This window comes from Acomys minous (genome assembly GCF_964271855.1).
Source record: "Acomys minous genome assembly, chromosome: 6".
Lineage (NCBI taxonomy): Eukaryota > Metazoa > Chordata > Mammalia > Rodentia > Muridae > Acomys > Acomys minous.
Window position 1 is genome coordinate 98,304,474 of NC_140487.1, and position 18,950 is coordinate 98,323,423.

The 18,950-nt window shown below is 53.5% G+C and overlaps 1 protein-coding gene across 1 annotated transcript; it reads left to right on the top strand.

The window, feature by feature from the left end:
* Positions 1 to 832: 832 nt before the first annotated feature.
* On the top strand, positions 833 to 18,544 carry COL9A2 (collagen type IX alpha 2 chain). The gene is made up of 32 exons (XM_084784881.1): positions 833 to 1,032; positions 2,208 to 2,282; positions 3,590 to 3,625; positions 3,707 to 3,769; positions 5,453 to 5,506; positions 5,633 to 5,668; positions 5,766 to 5,789; positions 6,083 to 6,136; positions 6,448 to 6,501; positions 6,604 to 6,651; positions 6,786 to 6,842; positions 6,924 to 6,977; positions 7,281 to 7,334; positions 7,731 to 7,784; positions 7,883 to 7,936; positions 8,045 to 8,098; positions 12,951 to 13,004; positions 13,423 to 13,476; positions 13,704 to 13,757; positions 14,668 to 14,712; positions 15,082 to 15,135; positions 15,412 to 15,465; positions 15,684 to 15,737; positions 15,821 to 15,892; positions 16,010 to 16,045; positions 16,173 to 16,217; positions 16,303 to 16,335; positions 16,483 to 16,629; positions 16,859 to 16,913; positions 17,196 to 17,384; positions 17,644 to 17,721; positions 17,868 to 18,544. Exons 1-32 carry the CDS (start codon positions 961 to 963, stop codon positions 18,065 to 18,067), a joined length of 2,067 nt encoding a protein of 688 aa, XP_084641007.1. The 5' UTR covers positions 833 to 960; the 3' UTR covers positions 18,068 to 18,544.
* Positions 18,545 to 18,950: the final 406 nt, after the last annotated feature.

Consider the following 18,950-nt stretch of genomic DNA (forward strand, 5'->3'; position numbering starts at 1 on the left):
GCTCAAGAGCACTTCCTGTTCTGTCCCCAGCACCTACATGGGAGCTTACATCCTTCAGTAACTCCAGTTCTGGAGTGTCTGGTCTCCTACGGGGCATGGTCATTCACGAGGGGAAAACATTCATACACGTAAATAAAAACTAATTTTTAACTAGTGTAATTGTCCAAGGTCAACCGGGGTGCGTGGTGATGCTTGGGAGGGAAGACTTGACAGCATTTCCAAGCGCCGGTCCAGATGCTGCCTAAAGGATGGAAGATGGTGGCCTCCCCCGGAAGCTCATCCTCCTAGGTTGATGGAAGTAGGGGGGCAAGAGGAAAAGGAAGTTTAGAGAGCACAGAAAACTCCACTGGAATTGGTAGTGGATGGATGGCGAGAGGAGACGCAGATGAAGAATTCCGGAGGTAGCTAGTTAAGAAAAGATTTTGGTGTGCTTTAATATGGTAAGGAGAGGACTGAGCCAGTTAGAAAAGACGGAGTTGGGTGGAGTCCTGGCCAGGTCTCCAAGGTCTCCAGAACCTGAGACGGTGAGCTTGGGTTTCGGAGGAAAAAGGACGCAGACAGGTTCCGGCCAAGGTAAAGGATGGAGCTGCCGACCAGGAAGAGGGCTTTGATCCGGGAGGGCAGGAGTGGGAAGGGACTTCGAATGGCCTTCTGCTCTTCGAAGAGAAAGTGGGTCACCGTTGTTGGTTCCGCACCCCGGAAGGCCTCTCGGACGTCCTAGCTGAGGCTTCTAGTCAAGCTCAGAAAGCAGACCTAGGGTGGGCGCAGAAGACCCGCCCCTGGCCGGGCGGAGCTGGACACCTCCTTCCGAGAAGGGCTCTCAGGTGACAGGCTTGCAGGTCCCCGCCCCGCCCCTCCCCGCCGCGTATTTGGGAGGTCTGGCCTGCGGCTCCAAGAGCAAGCAGTCCCTGCCATCGGTTTGTGGACCCCGCATCCTTGCTCCAGAACCCACCGCTCGCCATGACCTCCGCGCCCGCGCTCCGCAGCCTAGTCATTCTCGTCCAGGTGCTGGGGCTCGCCCTGGCTCAGATCGTAAGTCCATCCACCTCTCTGGCACCGAAGACCCCGGGTGCAGAGCCTGAGTTTAGGATGCAGGAGTCTTGGGACCTCGTCCGCCTCTTGCCCGAGGGGCAGCCGAGGACAAAGACGCTGGGTGGGTGCATACTGGGCATGCAGCGCGCTGTGAGTGGAAGTTGACCAGCCCGGGAGCCAGAGGTACCCTGTCCCGGGATGCTCGTCCTTGCCTGAAACAGGCAGCGTCGGGCAGGAGCCAGCTTGGGGTCCTGGCAGCGGGAAGAGTCCAGGTGGTGGCAGAGACAATGGTGGCTATTCAGTCGACAGCGGAGCCTCCGCCCCCAGAGTCTCCTAAGGGGCCCGGACTTCAGCCAGACTTCCCAGTCTGTCACCCCCACTGTGTCTGACCATGCGCTCCCGTCTCACTTTAGAGACACGGCTGGTGCCTGGGAAAGGATGCTCTGAGTGGCACCTAATCGAGACCTTGGGCCTGGTGCGACTGGGCCCACGTTCCAAGAGGTGGTGGCGTGGGGGTACAGATTGCCTGTAGGGCGCCAGCCTGGCACTTCTTAACTTGGGGAGGGCACCTGGCGCCGGCATCTGGCACGCGCGAGGGATGTCTTCCTGAGTCGGGGCTGGCCCGCCATGAGAGCAGCCGCAGGGAAGACTGAGTGAGAAAGAGTCCGAGCTTGCCTTTTTAACATCTCCCTTCTCTGTGGGCATTTATTTCACCAGGGCCGAGGGAAAGAAAGGTGCCAGTTCACTGTTATACCTGTTGTTGGTTAGAAAACAAAATTAGAAGGACAACTGTTGTCTAGGCACCATCTTGCACATCATCTGTGATTTGAGCAAACGGACTAGGAGAAGTCGGCGGACCTAAAGTGCAACCATTTTCATTGCATTTTATTATTCATTCTCAGTGACCATGAACCTTTCGTTTTCCTGTGTGTTTGCTTACCCTCCGCCTTTCTGTCACCCCTAATAGCACACCCTAGAGTCCTGAATAGTTCATTAATGCGCCTGATGGCACACAGCACCTGACACACAGTAGTTGCTTAACAAACTCCCCACGGTGCACCATTTCCTTGGGGGGAGTTGCCGACCTGGTCACCTTCGCTCTTGGGGTCTCCAGCAGCTCCTGGGAGCAAGGTCTGCGGACTGTCTGAGGGCTGCACTCTTGTGTGTGTTTTCAGAGAGGTCCACCGGGAGAGCCGGGTCCTCCAGGGCCACCAGGGCCACCAGGAGTTCCTGGTTCGGATGGAATCGACGTGAGTATCTATCTAACTTTAGACTTGAGAGGAAGGAAGGCTGTCCACAAAGGAGAACTTTGTGAGCACAGGGGTGGGGACGGCCTGGAAGTTCGAGCCCCCTGTTGCCAGTAGGCGGCGCCTGCAGAGACCACAAGGAGACTGTTTGTTCAGAGAAAACCCCAAACCAACCTTGAAATGCGGGCGTCTGTCATAGGCGCACTGCAACAAGAGCCTGCTGTTCTGCTGCGGGCCCCTGCTCACAGCGTGGCCTTATGCCGGCCCCCTTCCTCTTCCCTTATGCCCCCCACCCCCCACCCCAACCTCCTCTTAACCCCTGGTGCTATTCTCTAGCGCACTGCGAGTTTCTTTAAGGTAGCTGGGGAGCCTCGCGTAGACTGCTGAGCGGCAGGGGCCACGCTCCTGTCTCTCCGGTTTGCTCTTAGCTCCCGGGTTTGCCTTCTGCTCTCCCAGTACGCTGAGGGTTAACTACCTCATTCTGGAGGCTCCCTCGGGAGGTCGGCTGGATGTTTACAGTTTGGACAGACTTCTATTCAGTCTGGTGCCCCCACCCCCAAACTCAGGGCGCTGGGCCCCTGCCAGGTTCTCGCTGCTGCGGCTCAGGGCTCCAGCCTCCGGAATGCCTGGGGGCCCTCTCTGGGGCTAAATCTGACTACTCCATGGCCCGGCTCCCACCCCCAGACTCCTTTGTCACATGGGAAAGAGAGCACTCTTTTTTTGAGAAAGTTTTGAATCTACCCCCAAGCTAGCCCCAGACACTGATTTTCCTGACTGAGAGACACTACCGACCTTACTTCTCTCCCCTTCAGACTTCTCTAAAAGCTCGCCTCCCACCCCCCCTTTTTTTTTTCATTTGCTTAAGGCATCAGTTCTCCCAACTAACCCGAAGCCAGGGAACTTCATAGCTAGTAACCCCACCAACATCAGCATGCCTAAAATCTACTTGACTAAACGCTCCTCTCAGCTGCCTGAGATGGTATTGATGCACTTATATATATTTTTTGTTTTAATTTAATTTAAACAAGGTCTCTTTATGTAGTCCTGGCTGTCCTGAAATTTCGACATTAGACTAGGCTGGCCTTGAACTTACAGACTTATACTTGCCTCCCCAGCTCTGGAACTAAAGGGCTGTGCTCAGCTGAATTTTGTTTTGAGCAAAGGAAGCTGGCCCCTGCCCCCTTTAAATTGCTGTTCTCAGCACAAAAGAGAGAGGAGAGGCTCTTTGGGGCCAGCCAGCCAGGCTAGTCTGCACCCTCTTGGCGGAAGTGTGAGCCACAGATGCTTTCTCACCAGCTTATGTCTTGCAGGGTGACAAGGGGCCTCCAGGAAAAGTTGGTCCTCCGGTGAGTGCCTTTTTTTCTTAGGCCTTTGACTCTTCCTATGCTCTTCCTCTGGCTAATATCTGTTCGACTTCTAATTTCCAGGGACCCAAAGGGGAACCTGGCAAACCGGGGCCGGATGGGCCAGATGGGAAGCCTGGCATCGACGTGAGTACCGGAGGCTGGGGAGTACCGGAGGCTGGGGAGTACCGGAGGCTGCTCCTGGCTTTCCTCACGATGGTCTGGTTAGAAGGGTGGCGAGAATCAGGCCTCCTCACGTCACACAACTGTGACCTCACTCCTATCTCATATCGACCCTGTCTGGAAGCCTTGGATCTCTGGCATCTGGGAGCCAGAGAAGGGCTTTGCTTTCTGTGAAGTGCAGGACTGTCCCACTTGTCGGCAGGTGTGAGGAGGTAGTCCCACTTGTCGGCAGGTGTGAGGAGGTAGTCTCACTTGTCGGCAGGTGTGAGGAGGTAGTCCCACTTGTCGGCAGGTGTGAGGAGGTAGTCCCACTTGTCGGCAGGTGTGAGGAGGTAGTCTCACTTGTCGGCAGGTGTGAGGAGGTAGTCTCATACTTCTGGCCCCTAGGGGTTAGGATGCCTTTGTGTGTCCTGTCCTACTCCTCCCCCCCTTCCCCCCACCTTGCTTTTCCCTCTGTCATCTTTGCAGTTCTGGCTCAGCTCAGGGAAGGGACATCACTACAGAGTCCCCAGGGACCTCTTAGGGTGGGATAGCTAATTGGTGGGAGTTTGAGGGTCCATGGGCAGACTCTGAAATCTTTGAGTTGTGCCAGCCTTGCTGACTCAAGAGGTGTGGCCAGGGTTCAGACAACAGGGCCTCTTTCAACTCCTCATCCATACCCTGCAAAGACTACAAAACTCCCCACCTCACTCTAACATGCCAGTGCTAATGTCTACCCAGAGAGGTGAGGCTATTAATTCATTTGCCAATGAGAAAACCAAGGCTTTTAGAAGTTACCAAGAGCAAGCATTGAGCACCAGGTCCATGCTCAGATTCATGTCTGGGTACCCGAGACTCAAGCTGTGAGACGGGGGCTGAGCCCACAGGGCGTTGAGTCTTGGTTTCTAGTCTCTCAAAGGAGGGTAACTGGGCTCAGAATGAAGCTTGGTGGAATGTTAGCATCACAGCTAGGCATGGAAGTACAAACCTGTATTCCAGTACTCAGGAGGCAGGGGAAAGAGAGTCAGAGGTTCAAGGTCATCCTAGGGTACTCACTGAGTTGCAAGCTACCATCTCAACAACACAACAAAGGATAACTGCAAGGCAAGGTGGCACATGCCATAATCCCAGGACTGATCTCTTTGAGTCCAGCCTGGCCAACATAGCAAGATCTAGGCTAGCCTAGGCTACATAGTAAGACCCCCATAGAAAGAAAGAAAGAGAGAGAGAGAGAGAGAGAGAGAGAGAGAGAGAGAGAGAGAGAGAGAGAGAGAGAGAAAGAAAGAAAGAAAGAAAGAAAGAAAGAAAGAAAGAAAGAAAGTAAGTGCTGGAGAGATGGCTCAGAGCGTTGGCTATACTTTCAAAGTTCCTGAGCTCAATTCCCAGCAACCACACGGTGGCTCACGACCATCTATAGTGAGATCTGGTGCCCTCTTCTGGCTTTCAGGTGTATATGCAGGCAAAACGCAATATACATATTAAATAAACCTTAAAGAAGAAACAAAGAATGATTGTTTTGCCTGCCTCCCTAAGGAAACCAGGGGAAGGCAAGGAGGAATTTAAGGTCCCCAGGTCTCCATCCCACTGAAGAGTCCCCCTAGACTCCCATGCCCTGTGAGTTAAAGGCAGGGGTCATCTCAATGACCTTACTATCTCCTTCTTCCCCAGGGTTTAATGGGAGCCAAGGGAGAGCCTGGCCCCATGGGGACCCCTGGAGTCAAGGTAAGTAAGTGGCTGCTGGGCGCTCACTGAAGACAAACTGCAGCTGGAGCTTGGAGGGGCTGCGGTAGACAGAAATATGTATCCCAGAAGGCTCCAGCCTCTTACTCTCTTCCATTGCTCCTGCAGGGCCAGCCTGGGCTCCCAGGGCCCCCAGGCCTGCCAGTGAGTACCACCCACAAGGGTGTGGAGGGACCCTCTTGGGGTTTAGAGGACCAGCCGAGGGGAGCCATGAGTCCGATTTCTTTTTCTTCTGTTTCAGGGCCCCGGTTTTGCTGGACCTCCCGTAAGTTCTGAGGGGGTAGGACAGGGTACTCAGGGCACTGGGGAAGGAGAAGAGGGCTTCTGGGAAAGCCTCCATCACTAAGAACAACCAGCATGCTGTGTTAGTGCCGTGACTAGGCCAGCGTGCTGAGTCTGGAATTGTGTGGTCCTTACGGCCCCACAAGCTGCTGTATCTCCCTGGAGTTGTTTAAATAGTCACAGTGGAGAAGAGACTTTTGGTGCCTGTCCCTACCTTCCTATCTAAAGTGGCTGACGCTGTGAGGCATACTGGATAGCCCCCTCTCTGCCCCACAGGGACCACCCGGACCTGTTGGACTCCCTGGTGAGATTGGAACCCCAGGCCCCAAGGTGAGCCTCTGCAGTCCTCTTAACTCAGCCTCTTGCCCTGCATTGCCTAGGCTGGCAGTCTTCGGCCAGCTTTCTGGGTGGTTCTCGATTGCTTCTGGCCCACAAGGAACTCTTCCAGGCCTGGGGCAGAACCTCTCCTGCCAAACCTGGGACTACAGAAAGTCTTCCTGGGGAGCACAGGGCTGATGCCGCCTGCCAGTCTCCTTTAGGTCACTTCCAGAAGGCTGCCACAGTGGTTGGATGTTGAGGAAGAGCAGGGGAAAACGGCCCTGACAGGATGGTGTTGTAATTTGGGTTCTTCTTGCTTCCAGGGGGATCCAGGACCAGAGGGACCATCAGGGCCCCCGGGGCCCCCTGGGAAACCAGTAAGTGTCCTCAACTCTCTTGAATGGCCATGTGTTCCCTAGGAAGTGCCTTGCAGTGGGGAGGGGTCAGGCCAGGTCTTATTATTACACCTCTCCTCTCAGGGACGCCCGGGGACCATCCAGGGCCTGGAAGGGAGTGCGGATTTCCTGGTGAGAACCCGGGGGGACCGGAGAGACTGAGGGGAGCTTTCGGTGGGAGGCAGGGAGGGAGTTTTTGGGAAGCATTGCCTAGCTGGCCCTGGCCAAGCAAGAGACCTCAGAGCCTTCTAGAATTTTCTTTCCAGTGTCCAACCAACTGCCCAGCGGGTGTGAAAGGCCCCCAGGGACTGCAAGGAGTGAAGGTGAAGGGAGTGGCTTACCCTGGGAGGGTGGGACAGGTGCTTGGAGGGAACCTGGGGTTGAGCCGCCTTCCTTCCTTTCAGGGCCATCCAGGCAAACAGGGGATCCTGGGTGAGCCTGGTCGCCAAGGGAAGCCGGTGAGTAAGGGAGCTAAGGGCCAGGCATGAGGATTATGGGTAGACAACCCTACAGAGATCTGCCTCCTCCTTCAGCCCCCCCTCCCTCTCCCTATGGGTCCAGAGAGAACAGGATCTTTGAGCTGAGAGGCAGGAGGCCGAGGTTATGCACCAATTGGGCCTCTTCCTGAGACCCTCTTTCATGTGGAACTGGGCCTCCGTGGTTTCTAATTGCCCTGCTTGGCTGGCAATGTTGGAAAAGGCTGCTGCTGTCTGCTTGTTTTGTATTTGCCTGTTAGTCTGACAGCTCTTTCTTGCTCTTAGGGGCCCAAGGGAGATGTGGGTGCCTCCGGAGAACAAGGCATCCCTGGTCCACCGGTAAGAAGCACCTCACTGTTATGCCCTTTATTTATCATCTTGGGAGCCCTTTTATGAGACAATTCACCTGCTTTGACCTCTAGCTTATAAAAAGAAAGCTGTGAAAGCCTGGGGTTGCCTGGGTAGGGTAAAAGCTTGAGGCTGGCTGCAGAGATAGAGTGGACAGGGCCAAAGCTGCCCACCGGAAGGCCTGGTTAAGGCCCAGGCCTGCCATTGTTCCTTTAAATGCCCCTGGTAGGGCTCTACATCCGAGCAACTTGGTACTTCACAGGAGCTGGAGGGCGCCCTGCCCACTTCAAAGGGGGCATTGTGAAAAGGGCTGGGAGATCAGAAAAGGCATAGATGAATCGGGCCCTTGCAGTTGTTTTCACTGTCTTTCCCCCCCACCCCCCACAGGGTCCCCAAGGCATCAGGGGCTACCCAGGCATGGCAGGACCCAAGGGAGAGATGGTGAGTCTACGGGTACCCTGAAAATGTTGCTGCGACCAGTACTCTGGGCTTCAGAGTCCAGCCAGGAGACTAAATCCACAATCTTTTCCTCTCCCCAGGGGCCTCGTGGCTATAAAGGCATGGTGGGGTCCATTGGGGCTGCTGGGCCACCGGTAAGCCTGCTCTTGTCCCCAGGCCTTACACTGGAGCTGTACGGCTTCAAAGTGAGTGTTGGTCTCCATAGGCTCATGTGACCTGGACTCTTGTCTCCTTCATGGCAGGGTGAGGAAGGCCCAAGGGGGCCACCAGGCCGAGCCGGTGAGAAGGGGGATGTGGTAAGTTCTCAGGTATCCCTACTGTGGTCAGTGCCCCTGGAGAGTACTAAAGAGGGGTTGTCACCAGCCAAGGCTGGGTGTATGTGTGTGTGTGTGTGTGTGTGTGTGTGTGTACATATAGGCTTTTGTGTATGTATCTGTCAGTCAGGATGGGGGTGACTTCTGGATGGCGAGGGTCTGATGAGCTGTGGTGAGAACCTAGCCAGCATTCTGTGTTCAGACCTCACTAGAAGCCTTGGGATCTGATCTTGTAGCCACCACTGGGGTCAGACAAGGAATTTCCCGTAAATCAACCATGCAACTAATGGGATTTGGTCAAGTTCCCAAGTCATCTGTCACAGTCGCTTAACTCTTCTTTCTTTCTTTGTTTCTTCCTTCCTTCCTTCTGTCTTTCTTTCTCTTTCTTTCATTCCTTCCTTCCTTCTTCCTCCTCCTCCTCCTTCTTCATCTTCTTATAGACCCTTTTATTTTTCTGAGCAGGGTTTTGTTTGTTTGTTTGTTTGTTTGTTTTGAGACATGGTCTTTCTACACAGTCCTGGGTATTCTGGAACTCACTATGTATGCCAGGCTGTCCTAAAACTCACAGAGCTCTCTCTGCCTCTGTCTCCCTAGTGCTGGGATTAAAGGTGTGCACCACCACTCCCATCTTTCTGAGAAATTTTAAAATCATAGAAAACTGGCTGGGCCTGGTGGCACAGGCCTTTAATTGCAGCCCTTGGGAGGCAGAGACAGGTGGATCTCTGTGAGTTCGAGGCCAGCCTGGTTTACAAAGAGAGTTCCAGGACAGCCAGGGCTACACAGAGAAACCCTGTCTCAAAAAACCATCATAGAGAACTAAGCGGAAGGGGTGTAGCTTGGGAAGCCTGAATAGTTGCCTGGGGAAGGGGAGTAATTTCCTTCCATGTTGCAGCCACTAGCAAGTTGCCCACATTCCGGTAAATGGCCTCAGCTATGCTCATGCATGGCAACTCTAATTAAACCCAGTTGATCACAATAAAAGGGATGGTGGTGGCTGGAGTTCAGTGCCCAGAACCCACCTAAATAAAGGTGGAAGGGAGGAGAGAATCAGCCCCACAAGGTTGTCTTCTGACACTTGTATGTTCCCCAACACAGACACCAATTAATAATAATAATAATAACAATAACAACAACAATAAACACCCACCAATCAAAAAGGCATACGAGTTAGAGGTTCAGTAGCAGTGGGAGGCGGATGAGAGAATAATAATTACAATGTCTAAAATACATTATATACATGAATAAAATTGCCAAATAATTTTTAAATTAAAAATATATAAGCTGAGGCCGTAGAGATGGCTCAGAGGTTAAGAACACTGTTCTTCTAAATGTCCTGGGTTCAATTCCCAGCAACCACATGGTGGCTCATGACCATCTATAGTGAGATCTGGTGCCCTCTTTTGGCCTGCAGGCACACCTGTGAGCAGAATACTTACTGTACAAATAATAAACAAATAAATCACACACACACACACACACACACACACACACACACACACACACATATATATATATAAGCTGGGTACGGTAGTGCACAACTTTAATCCCAGAACTTGGAAGGCAGAGACAGGTAGCCCAGCCTGGTCTACAAAGAGAGTTCCAGCACACTTTAAGCTACACAGTTAAAACCATGTCTTTTAAAAAGGGGGCTGTAATCCCAGTACTCAGGAGGCAGAGGCAGGCAGAACGCCATGAGTTTAGGGCCAGCCTGGCCTACAGAGCAAGTCCAGGACAGTCAAGGCTACACAGAGAAACCTGTCTGAAAAAAAACTTTTAAAAAGGGGGTGGGGGGGGGCTGAGGGATGGAGAGATGGTTCTGCAGCTAAGGGCACTTGTTCTTTAGAGGACAGGTTCAATTCCAGCACCCACATGGCAGCTCACAACCATCTCCAGGCTCTTCTGGCCTCTTTGGGCATTTTGTGTACATGGGGTACAAAACTACCTTTATCTTTAGCAAGAACGAGGTCCTTTGTGTCCTTGGAACTTGTGATCTCTGTGAATTGGTGGGAGGAAAGCCTGAATAGAGTGGGTGGACTGGAACCCACTTCCCTGTGTCACTGCAGAGATAACTAGTATACCCCACCTGGAGGACAATTTGAAAACAGATATAAAAATTCAAACATGGATCTTTATCACACATTTATCAAATGTGATAAAATTCTACCTCGATTCTATCTTCAAATCACAGTGGCATACCCCTGTGATCCCAGCACTTGGGGAGCCCGAGGCAGGTGGGTCTCTGAGTTCAAGGCCAGCTTGATCTACAATGTGAGCCCAGGATAGCCAAGGCTACACAAAGAAATCCTGTCTCAAAAACAAAACAAAAAACACACAACCCCCCCAAAAACAGACAAAACAAACAAACATCAAACAAACAAGCAAAGAATAATTATACTTAGCCAGGCAATGGTGGTGCACGCCATTAATCACAGCGTGCAGAAGCAGGCAGATCTCTGAGTTCGAGACCATGCTGGTCTACAGAGTTAGTTCCAGGACAGCCAGGGCTATACAGAGAAACCGGGTCTTAAAACAAACAAACCGACCAAAACCATTATACTTAATCCAGTCAGTGGTGTCCCACACCTTTAATTCCAGCACTCAGGAGGCAGAGGCAGGCAGATGACCTCTGTGAGTTCAAGGACAGCCTGGTCTACAAAGTGAACTCCAGGACAGCCAGGGCTATACAGAGAAATCCTGTCTCAAAAAACACCAAACCAAACCAAACCAAAAAATTCGTTACACGTAATAGGTTTTTTGTTTTTTGTTTTTTGTTTGTTTTGAGGGCTGGAGAGGTGGCTTAGAGGTTAAGAGCACTGACTGCTCCCCCAGTGGTCCTGAGTTCAATTCCCAGCAACTCATGGTGGCTCACAACCATCTATAACATGATCTGATGCCCTCTTCTGGCCTGCAGATGTACATGGAGCCAGAGCACTATATACACGATAATGAGTAAATCTTAAACAAACAAACAAACAAAAATAACGTCTTTGAGTCAAAGTCTCTACAGTCTTGGCTGTCCTACAAGACCATGCAGGCCTCAAACTCATAGAGAGACACTTGCTGCTGCCTCCTGAGTGCTGGCATGAAAGACAGTGTGCCACCACACCCTGCCCATTATATCTGATTAAACTTTATAATTTATATTATTACTGTGTGTGCACGATATGTATGTGCACACGCGTGCCTCAGCACATATGGGGGCCAGAGGACAACTTAGCAGGAATCAATTCTCTCGGTCCACCTGCAGATTCTGAAAACCAAAGTCAGGTCATCAGGCTTGCATCGACTGAGCCGTCTCACCAGCTCTTAAATTTGGGCAAAATGACATATATACAGGCAAATTTTGTATTACTGTTTGTAGTGGTGACAGAGTACAGAAGCCAGCATGTATCATAAGAAGATATCTCCTCTTTAATGTTGTGGGTAGCGGCTAAGACCCATCATTAAGTGTGTGTGTGTGTGGGGGGGTGATTGAGGTAGAGCGGAAATGTGTGCTATGTTAGCAGAATGGAAAGATGCTGGGCGGTGGTGGCGCACGCCTTTAATCCCAGCACTTGGGAGGCAGAGGCAGGAGGATCTCTGAGTTCAAGGCTAGCCTGGTCTATAAAGAGAGTCCAGGACAGCCAGGGTTCGGTTACACAGAGAAACCCTGTTTCGAAAAAAGAAAGAAAGAAAGAAAGAAAGAAAGAAAGAAAGAAAGAAAAGAGATTGCCGATTTGCTTGGGGGGAAAACCCACAAACAGAAGTTTCAGCTAACTGTATTTTTACTGCAAGTTTAAAAATACATAGAAAAGCAGAGACTGCTACAGAGAATCCCATATGGATATCTCTGAGGTCCCTGGTGAGACATTTGCTGTGACTGCCTCTTTCACACCTCCTTTACTGTCCCACCTCACACTCACAACCTCCCTTTCCCATCCACAGTCCTTCACTGTTACTGCTTTGTTCTGGTCCGTCCTTCCTTCCTTCCTTCCTTCCTTCCTTCCTTCCTTCCTTCCTGCCTGCCTTCCTTCCTTCCTTTCTTTTCTCTTCCTTTTGGTTTTTCGAGGCAGGGTTTCTCTGTGTAGCTCTGGCTTGGCCTCGAACTCTTTCTGTAAACCAGGCGGCCTCAAACTCAGAGACCTGCCTGCCGCTGCCTCCTGCCTCTGACGTTTTCAAGAGCTACTTGCCTCATCTCATTTGCCTCCACGTGCTTCTGAAAGTATCTCCAAAAAAATGAATAAATAAAGACTTTTCCTCACAGAGTCACCTTATTATCAGGATTGGAGAGATGGCCTAGAGGGCAAAGGCACTTACTCCAGGGCTGACGGTCCACATGGAGGAAGGAGAGAACCAACTCCTGAAAACTGTCCTCTGCCCTCTACAAGCATGATGTGGCACATGCCTCATGCGAATAAACCAACCAACCAAGCAACAAACAAACAAACCCCCAAAATACAAAGGGTTGCAATTATCCTTTAGCATCAGCAAGTAGCTAATCTGCCTTTAGCTGTCTTCATAGCTCTTTTTTAAAAATCAAGCCCCACCCCATATGAAGCCCACCCGTCACTCTTGGTGACTATTTCTTCACCCGAGTGACCACAGTCTATGAACATCTGGGCCTCCCAGAAGCCACTGCAGTGCCCGGCCCGCCCAGATGCTTGGTGCTGATCTGGACAGCCTTCCTTTAGTGTCAGGGCAGAGGTGCACATCTTGCATGCCTCCCACTCAGCCTCTGCAGTTTAGCCCATGCCACAAGGACTCTGGGACCCAGAAGCCACTGTCTCAGCTGTGCCTTTCTCCACAGCGAGTTAGGCTCAGCATTGTAAAAGTGACCTGCTTTTTTACTTTGCAGGGGAGCCAAGGTGTCCGAGGACCCCAGGGGATAACAGGCCCAAAGGGAACAACAGTAAGTGCTTCGAGTCCAGGCCCTGGCCCTGGTCAGCTTGTCTGCATCCTTGGATGCAGAAGAAGCCGGGGCAGCGGGAGGGGGGATGGTCTAGACTGAACTCTGTGGTAGGCTGCTGGCTCTGTAACTTGACAAACATGCTTTCTTTTCCGGAGAGTTTTCTCACCGGCGGGTAGTGGGGAACCGTGGAGGGATTGTGGGAAGCTTGAGCCTTCTCAACAAAAGCATCCACACAAAGGCAAGGTGTGGCTTGTCCCTCTTAACCCTGTCCCCAGGGGGCTGGTGTTTCCTGAGAGGATGAGAGCCTGTCTGCTTGCACCCCGTGGCTGCCACAGAGGCTCACGTGATAGCTAGCATCCGTGGCTTGACCCCAGGTCCTCCCAGTACAAGTCTCTCTTGAACTTTTCTTCCTGTGCAGGGTCCTCCAGGCATTGATGGCAAGGATGGGACCCCGGGCATCCCTGGCATGAAGGCAAGAGTGGGGAACACTCATGGGGTGGGCCTGGGCAAGGTCAGGCCTCTTCCTCCTCCAGGCCTTTTTGAGCCCCATCACACCAATCCTAGAGGCTTTGGAACTCTCAGTTTGTTTCTGGCATGTCTCCTTGCTTCTGGATCTGTTTCCCGGCCTGCACTTAGGTGGGAGCCATGAGCCCTCGGGTTGAGGCACTTACTTGTGTTTCCGGTTGTTTGTCTCTCCAGGGCAGTGCAGGTCAGGTGGGGCGGCCAGGAAGCCCAGGCCACCAGGGCCTAGCGGTGAGTATCGGTGGACGCCAGCCGGGCTGCCCACAGGCGAACTGATCTTCCTGGGGCCTCAGAGAACCAGCTATTCCGTTGCCTACCACTCTGTAGGCATGAGTGGCTGATCCTACTCACTCAGGTCCTGTCACCACATCGCCCCATCACTGTCTGCGCAGCCCCTGGCCTGGCATAGCCTGCAGCATCATTTGGACACTTATTTCTGTCTTCTTTGGCTGTTCCACATCCTCCGCATTGGCTGAGTGGAATTTAACCATCCCTCTGCGAATCCCTCGGGGCGCCCTGTGGCCTCTAGCAAAACCACTCAGTTTAGTTCTTCATAGGTATCGATCGCACACTGTGATGAGGAAACAGTTATAAAGGGGCAGCTGCAATCTTGGACCTGACTGTAGCTCACCTTGGCGTTCAGTGACTACCATGATTTGAGCCCAGCCCACTTCCCCTCTTTATCAGCTACCGGCCCTCCGGCCTCCTTTCTCGACACGGCGGTGGCTTTTCTATCTCCACACCACCATGCCTCTGCTAGTCTCTGGCCTTCTTGTTGACTCATCCCTACTCCGTCCCCACTTCTGGAGCTCAGCCTGTGAGTGCCCACCTTCATCCCTGCTGGGGGTGCGGAGTGGCCAAAGCCTGCTGCTTTCTCTGCACACGTGTGCTACTCTTTCCTGATGGACATGGGTCTGATAGATGATAGGCCGTTGCCCAAAGCCCATTCTTCTCCTATCAGGGCTCAGAGCAAGGATGGAAAACCAGCCAAGTTCATGATACCGTGGCGGGATCTTTGGTTGCTTAGCTCTCCTCACCAAAGGGGAGAAAAATCTGTAGGCTGGGCAAGGAGGCAATGTGGCAAGTGCACCCCCATCTCCCCAGGACAGGCCATTAAACCATGACCAACTTTTTTCTTTAGGGTGTGCCAGGCCAGCCTGGAACAAAAGGAGGCCCTGGGGACAAGGTAAGGTGACCCTGTGCCAGGAGAATCGGCTCTATCTGAACTAGGGGAGCAGGGAGTGAGAAACGGGAGGGGGCTGAAGGGGTGTGAGGCCTGGTTGTCACCCAAGGCTTGACACATGGCCCTTAGGCCAGAGCACCTTCTGTCACCATGCTGCCACTCAACCTGGCTTAGAAGAAGCAGGATGTGGCCTGGAATCCAGAGGAGAAACTCAGGAAAAGCAATGGAGCCCAGAGAGTTTGATCAAGGATACCCTGCGCCCTTTACTGCTTATATTTAGTTGCAGACTTTGTTCAGGATTCCTGGGTCTACCCAAGGCTGAGGGCTGACTGGCAGCTACCAGGCTGACATAAAAGCTGTCTTTTCCTGCAGGGTGAACCAGGCCAGCAGGGCTTCCCCGGAATCTCCGGCCCCCCTGGGAAAGAAGTGAGTAACCCCATCTACTCTCCCAAGGAGAGCTCTGCTCTTCCTAGGCCTGAGTGCCTGACCTCAAGTGTAGGGCCAGGGTGAGGCGGAGGGATGGGGCCCAAACCTGGGGCGTGTCTTGAGTCAGTTCCATTGACCAAAAGCAGGCTCTTTCTGCTTTCTGGGCCAGCCGCCTTAAATCGAAGCCAATTAGCCGATCCAAGGGTGGGGAAGGTTGAGCCCCGCCCTGGGGAAGGAGGGTCCAGCACACCTGCTGCTTACTCTTTCTCTTCCCAGGGGGAGCCAGGGCCTCGAGGAGAAATTGGTCCACAGGGCATCATGGGACAGAAGGTAAATGGTCCCTCCCTCCCTAAGGATCCTTGCCACAGCTGGCACTGGGTCCTCCCTGACAAGGCCTCAAATGAATGTCTGTTAAAAAAAAAAAAAACTAATAAGAAGGACCCTTGCTGGTGATGAGAATGGATGGCACTTGTCCTGCTGCAGTCCAGCCTGACTTAAAAGGCTCGTCCTGCTGAGTGCCCAGATGTGACCTCCTTTTTCCGTTTCAGGGCGATCAGGGTGAGAGGGGACCCGTGGGGCAGCCAGGCCCTCAAGGACGACAGGTGAACACTGGCCAGCTGCAGGGGGCAGTGGGTTTACAGCCGGATTCCTTGTTTGATTTACTCCATTTCCCCCCCCACCTCAGGGCCCCAAGGGAGAACAGGGCCCCCCAGGAATTCCAGGACCCCAAGGCTTGCCAGGCATCAAAGGAGATAAGGTATTAAACTGGAAAACACCAGGAAAAAGGGCTCAAGTCTGGGCTGCGGTGGGCCATGGGGTTGGTAAGGCTTGGAGGAACAAGGACATTTCACTAGGCTCCAATCTCTTTTCCCAGGGTTCCCCAGGGAAGACTGGGCCCCGAGGCGGAGTGGTGAGTCCCAGCGCCCCCAGCCCAGCTGGCAGGCGTCCGGTGTTGAGTTTGCCCACTCCAGCAGACTCTGCACCCTACATCATCGCCACCATGGCTGGAGGCTTGACAGGAGGTTCTCTTTCTGCAGGGTGACCCGGGAGTGGCCGGTCTTCCGGGAGAGAAAGGAGAGAGGGTGAGTAGGACACTGGAGCGGGCGGAGGACTGAGGGGGGCTGGCCCAGGGTCCCACTGCGTCCTGACTGCTCCCCTTGTTTTCAGGGCCTGTCGGGTGAACCAGGGCCAAAGGGACAGGTGAGCCCCACCCCTCCCTCCACCCAGTCCCTCCCTCCCAAGTGGAAGATATCCTTCCTCTGGCTCTGCCCTCTCTCCGCCCCCTTCCTCCCCACCCTCGGTCCCCTCCCTCTGGATGCCTTCTCACGCCACATGGTCCCCTGGCAGCAAGGAGTCCGTGGAGAGCCAGGCTACCCCGGCCCCAGCGGAGATGCTGGTGCCCCAGGAGTGCAGGGCTACCCTGGGCTTCCCGGGCCTCGAGGACTGGTGGGAGATCGAGGCGTGCCAGGACAACCCGGGAGACAGGGCATAGTGGTGAGTGGACCCCAGGGCTAGGGGCTTCTCTAGGAAAGCGTTTTCTCTGGGGTGCAGCATACTGCCCAAAGCTGGCAGTTCCCAGAGATCTGGCTTCTCTGAGACTGGGCTCTCAAGTGAATGTGGGCTTGACAGCTGCGAGGAAGATGGGACCCTGAGGGAATGGGCTGAGGGAGTGGCTGGTCCTGGCAGCCAGGACTTCCTCCTGAATTGCATCTTCTGCTCTCAGGGCCGAGCGGCCAGTGACCAGCACATCGTGGATGTAGTGCTAAAGATGATTCAAGGTGAGGGGAGGGCCGCAGCCCCTCCTTCCCCCCAGCCCACTCCAATCCCCAGCCATGCTTCACCAGGATGCGTCTTTGCTTGAGGGTCTGGAGTTCCTGGTGCGCACTCCAGCTCTGCTTCCGGGATACTGAGGAGCCTTGGCTAGACTCTTCCATAGAACAGGGCCTTGGGAAGGGGAAACTCAACTTGGGCTTTTCTGTCTGTAAGCATAGGGCCCAGGGGCCAGGGCCTCTGTCTTCTCCCGGCTTATGTGAGACCCTTCCTCCTCCTCTTCCCTTCAGAGCAACTGGCCGAGGTGGCTGTGAGTTCCAAGCGGGAAGCCCTAGGCGCAGTTGGGATGGTGGGCCTTCCAGGACCCCCCGGCCCCCCCGGATATCCAGGCAAACAGGGACCCATTGGACACCCTGGCCCCCGAGGCATTCCTGGCATCGTGGGAGCAGTGGGTCAGATTGGCAACACTGGGCCCAAGGGTAAGTGCTCCTCTGGGACGGGAGCTCCAGCTGGGCAACGGCAGCTTGGTCCATAGTAAATGCCGGTTATTATTGGACAGTTTCCTATAGTAAACCTTATCTGATACATAACCTCCCAGATTTTATCTGGACTCCCCTTTATCTAACCAGCCCTCCGTGGTCATTTCGATGTGTGTGAAACAAATTAAATAGTGGGAGAAGTAGTTGTCAGTTTGGGGAAAGACTCTCTCTCTCTCTCTCCTTTTTTTTTTTTCTGCAGGAAAGCGTGGCGAGAAGGGTGACCGAGGAGAGATGGGACACGGGCATCCTGGCATGCCTGGGCCCCCAGGGATCCCAGGTAACACCTTGGTCCTGTCCAGCCGCCCTTCTGTTTCTGAGCTTGGGGGTTAATGGTCCACAGACACTTGGGTTTTCTGTGTGGGAGCCTGGCCTAATTTTCCCTGCTTGAACCATTTCCCAATGTTTGTCCTGTCCTCCTCACAGGTCTTCCAGGCCGGCCTGGCCAGGCAATCAATGGCAAAGATGGAGACCGAGGATCCCCAGGGGCTCCAGGAGTGGGTGGCCGACCTGGCTTGCCAGGCCCTGGGGGGCTGCCAGGCTTCTGTGAGCCTGCTGCCTGCTTGGGAGCTTCAGCCTACACCTCTGCTCGCCTCACAGAGCCTGGGTCCATCAAGGGGCCATGAGCCAACCAGCCTGGATGGTGCCTACTAGCATCCAGGGTCCCCTCTGGGCGGACATGCACTCTAGTCCCAGCCTAGGAGGTTAGGTTTCTCAGGACCTTGTCTGGAACCCAGGGGTCCTGAAGACAAGTTCAGTGAGGGGGGCGGGGCTCGGGGAAGGGAGAGCACTGGAGTAAAGGTGAGGCCCATAGAGCAAGCATTGGAGCATCTGCCCTTGGTCCATGCCATTCTGCACTGGCCATCCCACCCTCCGGGCATGCGGGCTGAGGCTTCTGATGGCCCTCATCCTGTCCTTACCATCTGGACTTATTTTTATTGGGTGCCTGCTGAGGGTGAGGACCCTGAGATGGCAATCCTTAGTCCAGCCCCACTACTGCCTCTCTGCCTCCCATCCGAGTATTTAAACACCCACCCATTTCCCTTTTGCCCACACCCACTCTGGCCTTCGTTGTAAATAAAAGGCCCCAAGTTGGTTACAAACTGATGTTCTGTGGATGAGGATGGGAAGTTGTTGCTGGGTCTCCACTGCTTGGGCAAAGTGGCTAAGGGCTCCCAAAGCGGAGGGAAGGTCTGGGCACTCCATCTGGGTGCATCTTAAAATCAGGAGCATTAGGATGGCCAGCCTATTTGAGAAACTTCTGTGGAAAGAACCTGAGACAGGGTGTTTATATACCATGTAACTTTGGGCAAACCCCTTCAGCCTCTTTCTACAGTGGTGACAGGGGCTTAGCCACGTCGTATGTGTGAGTATACCATATCTACTGGGCTGCCAGGGCGCTCTCTCCCCCTTCCCCTCCCCCCTTTTTTCTTTTTCTTTTTAATTTTAATTTATGTGCGTTGGTGTGAGGGTGTCAAATCTTGGAGTTACAGACAGTTGTGAGCTGCC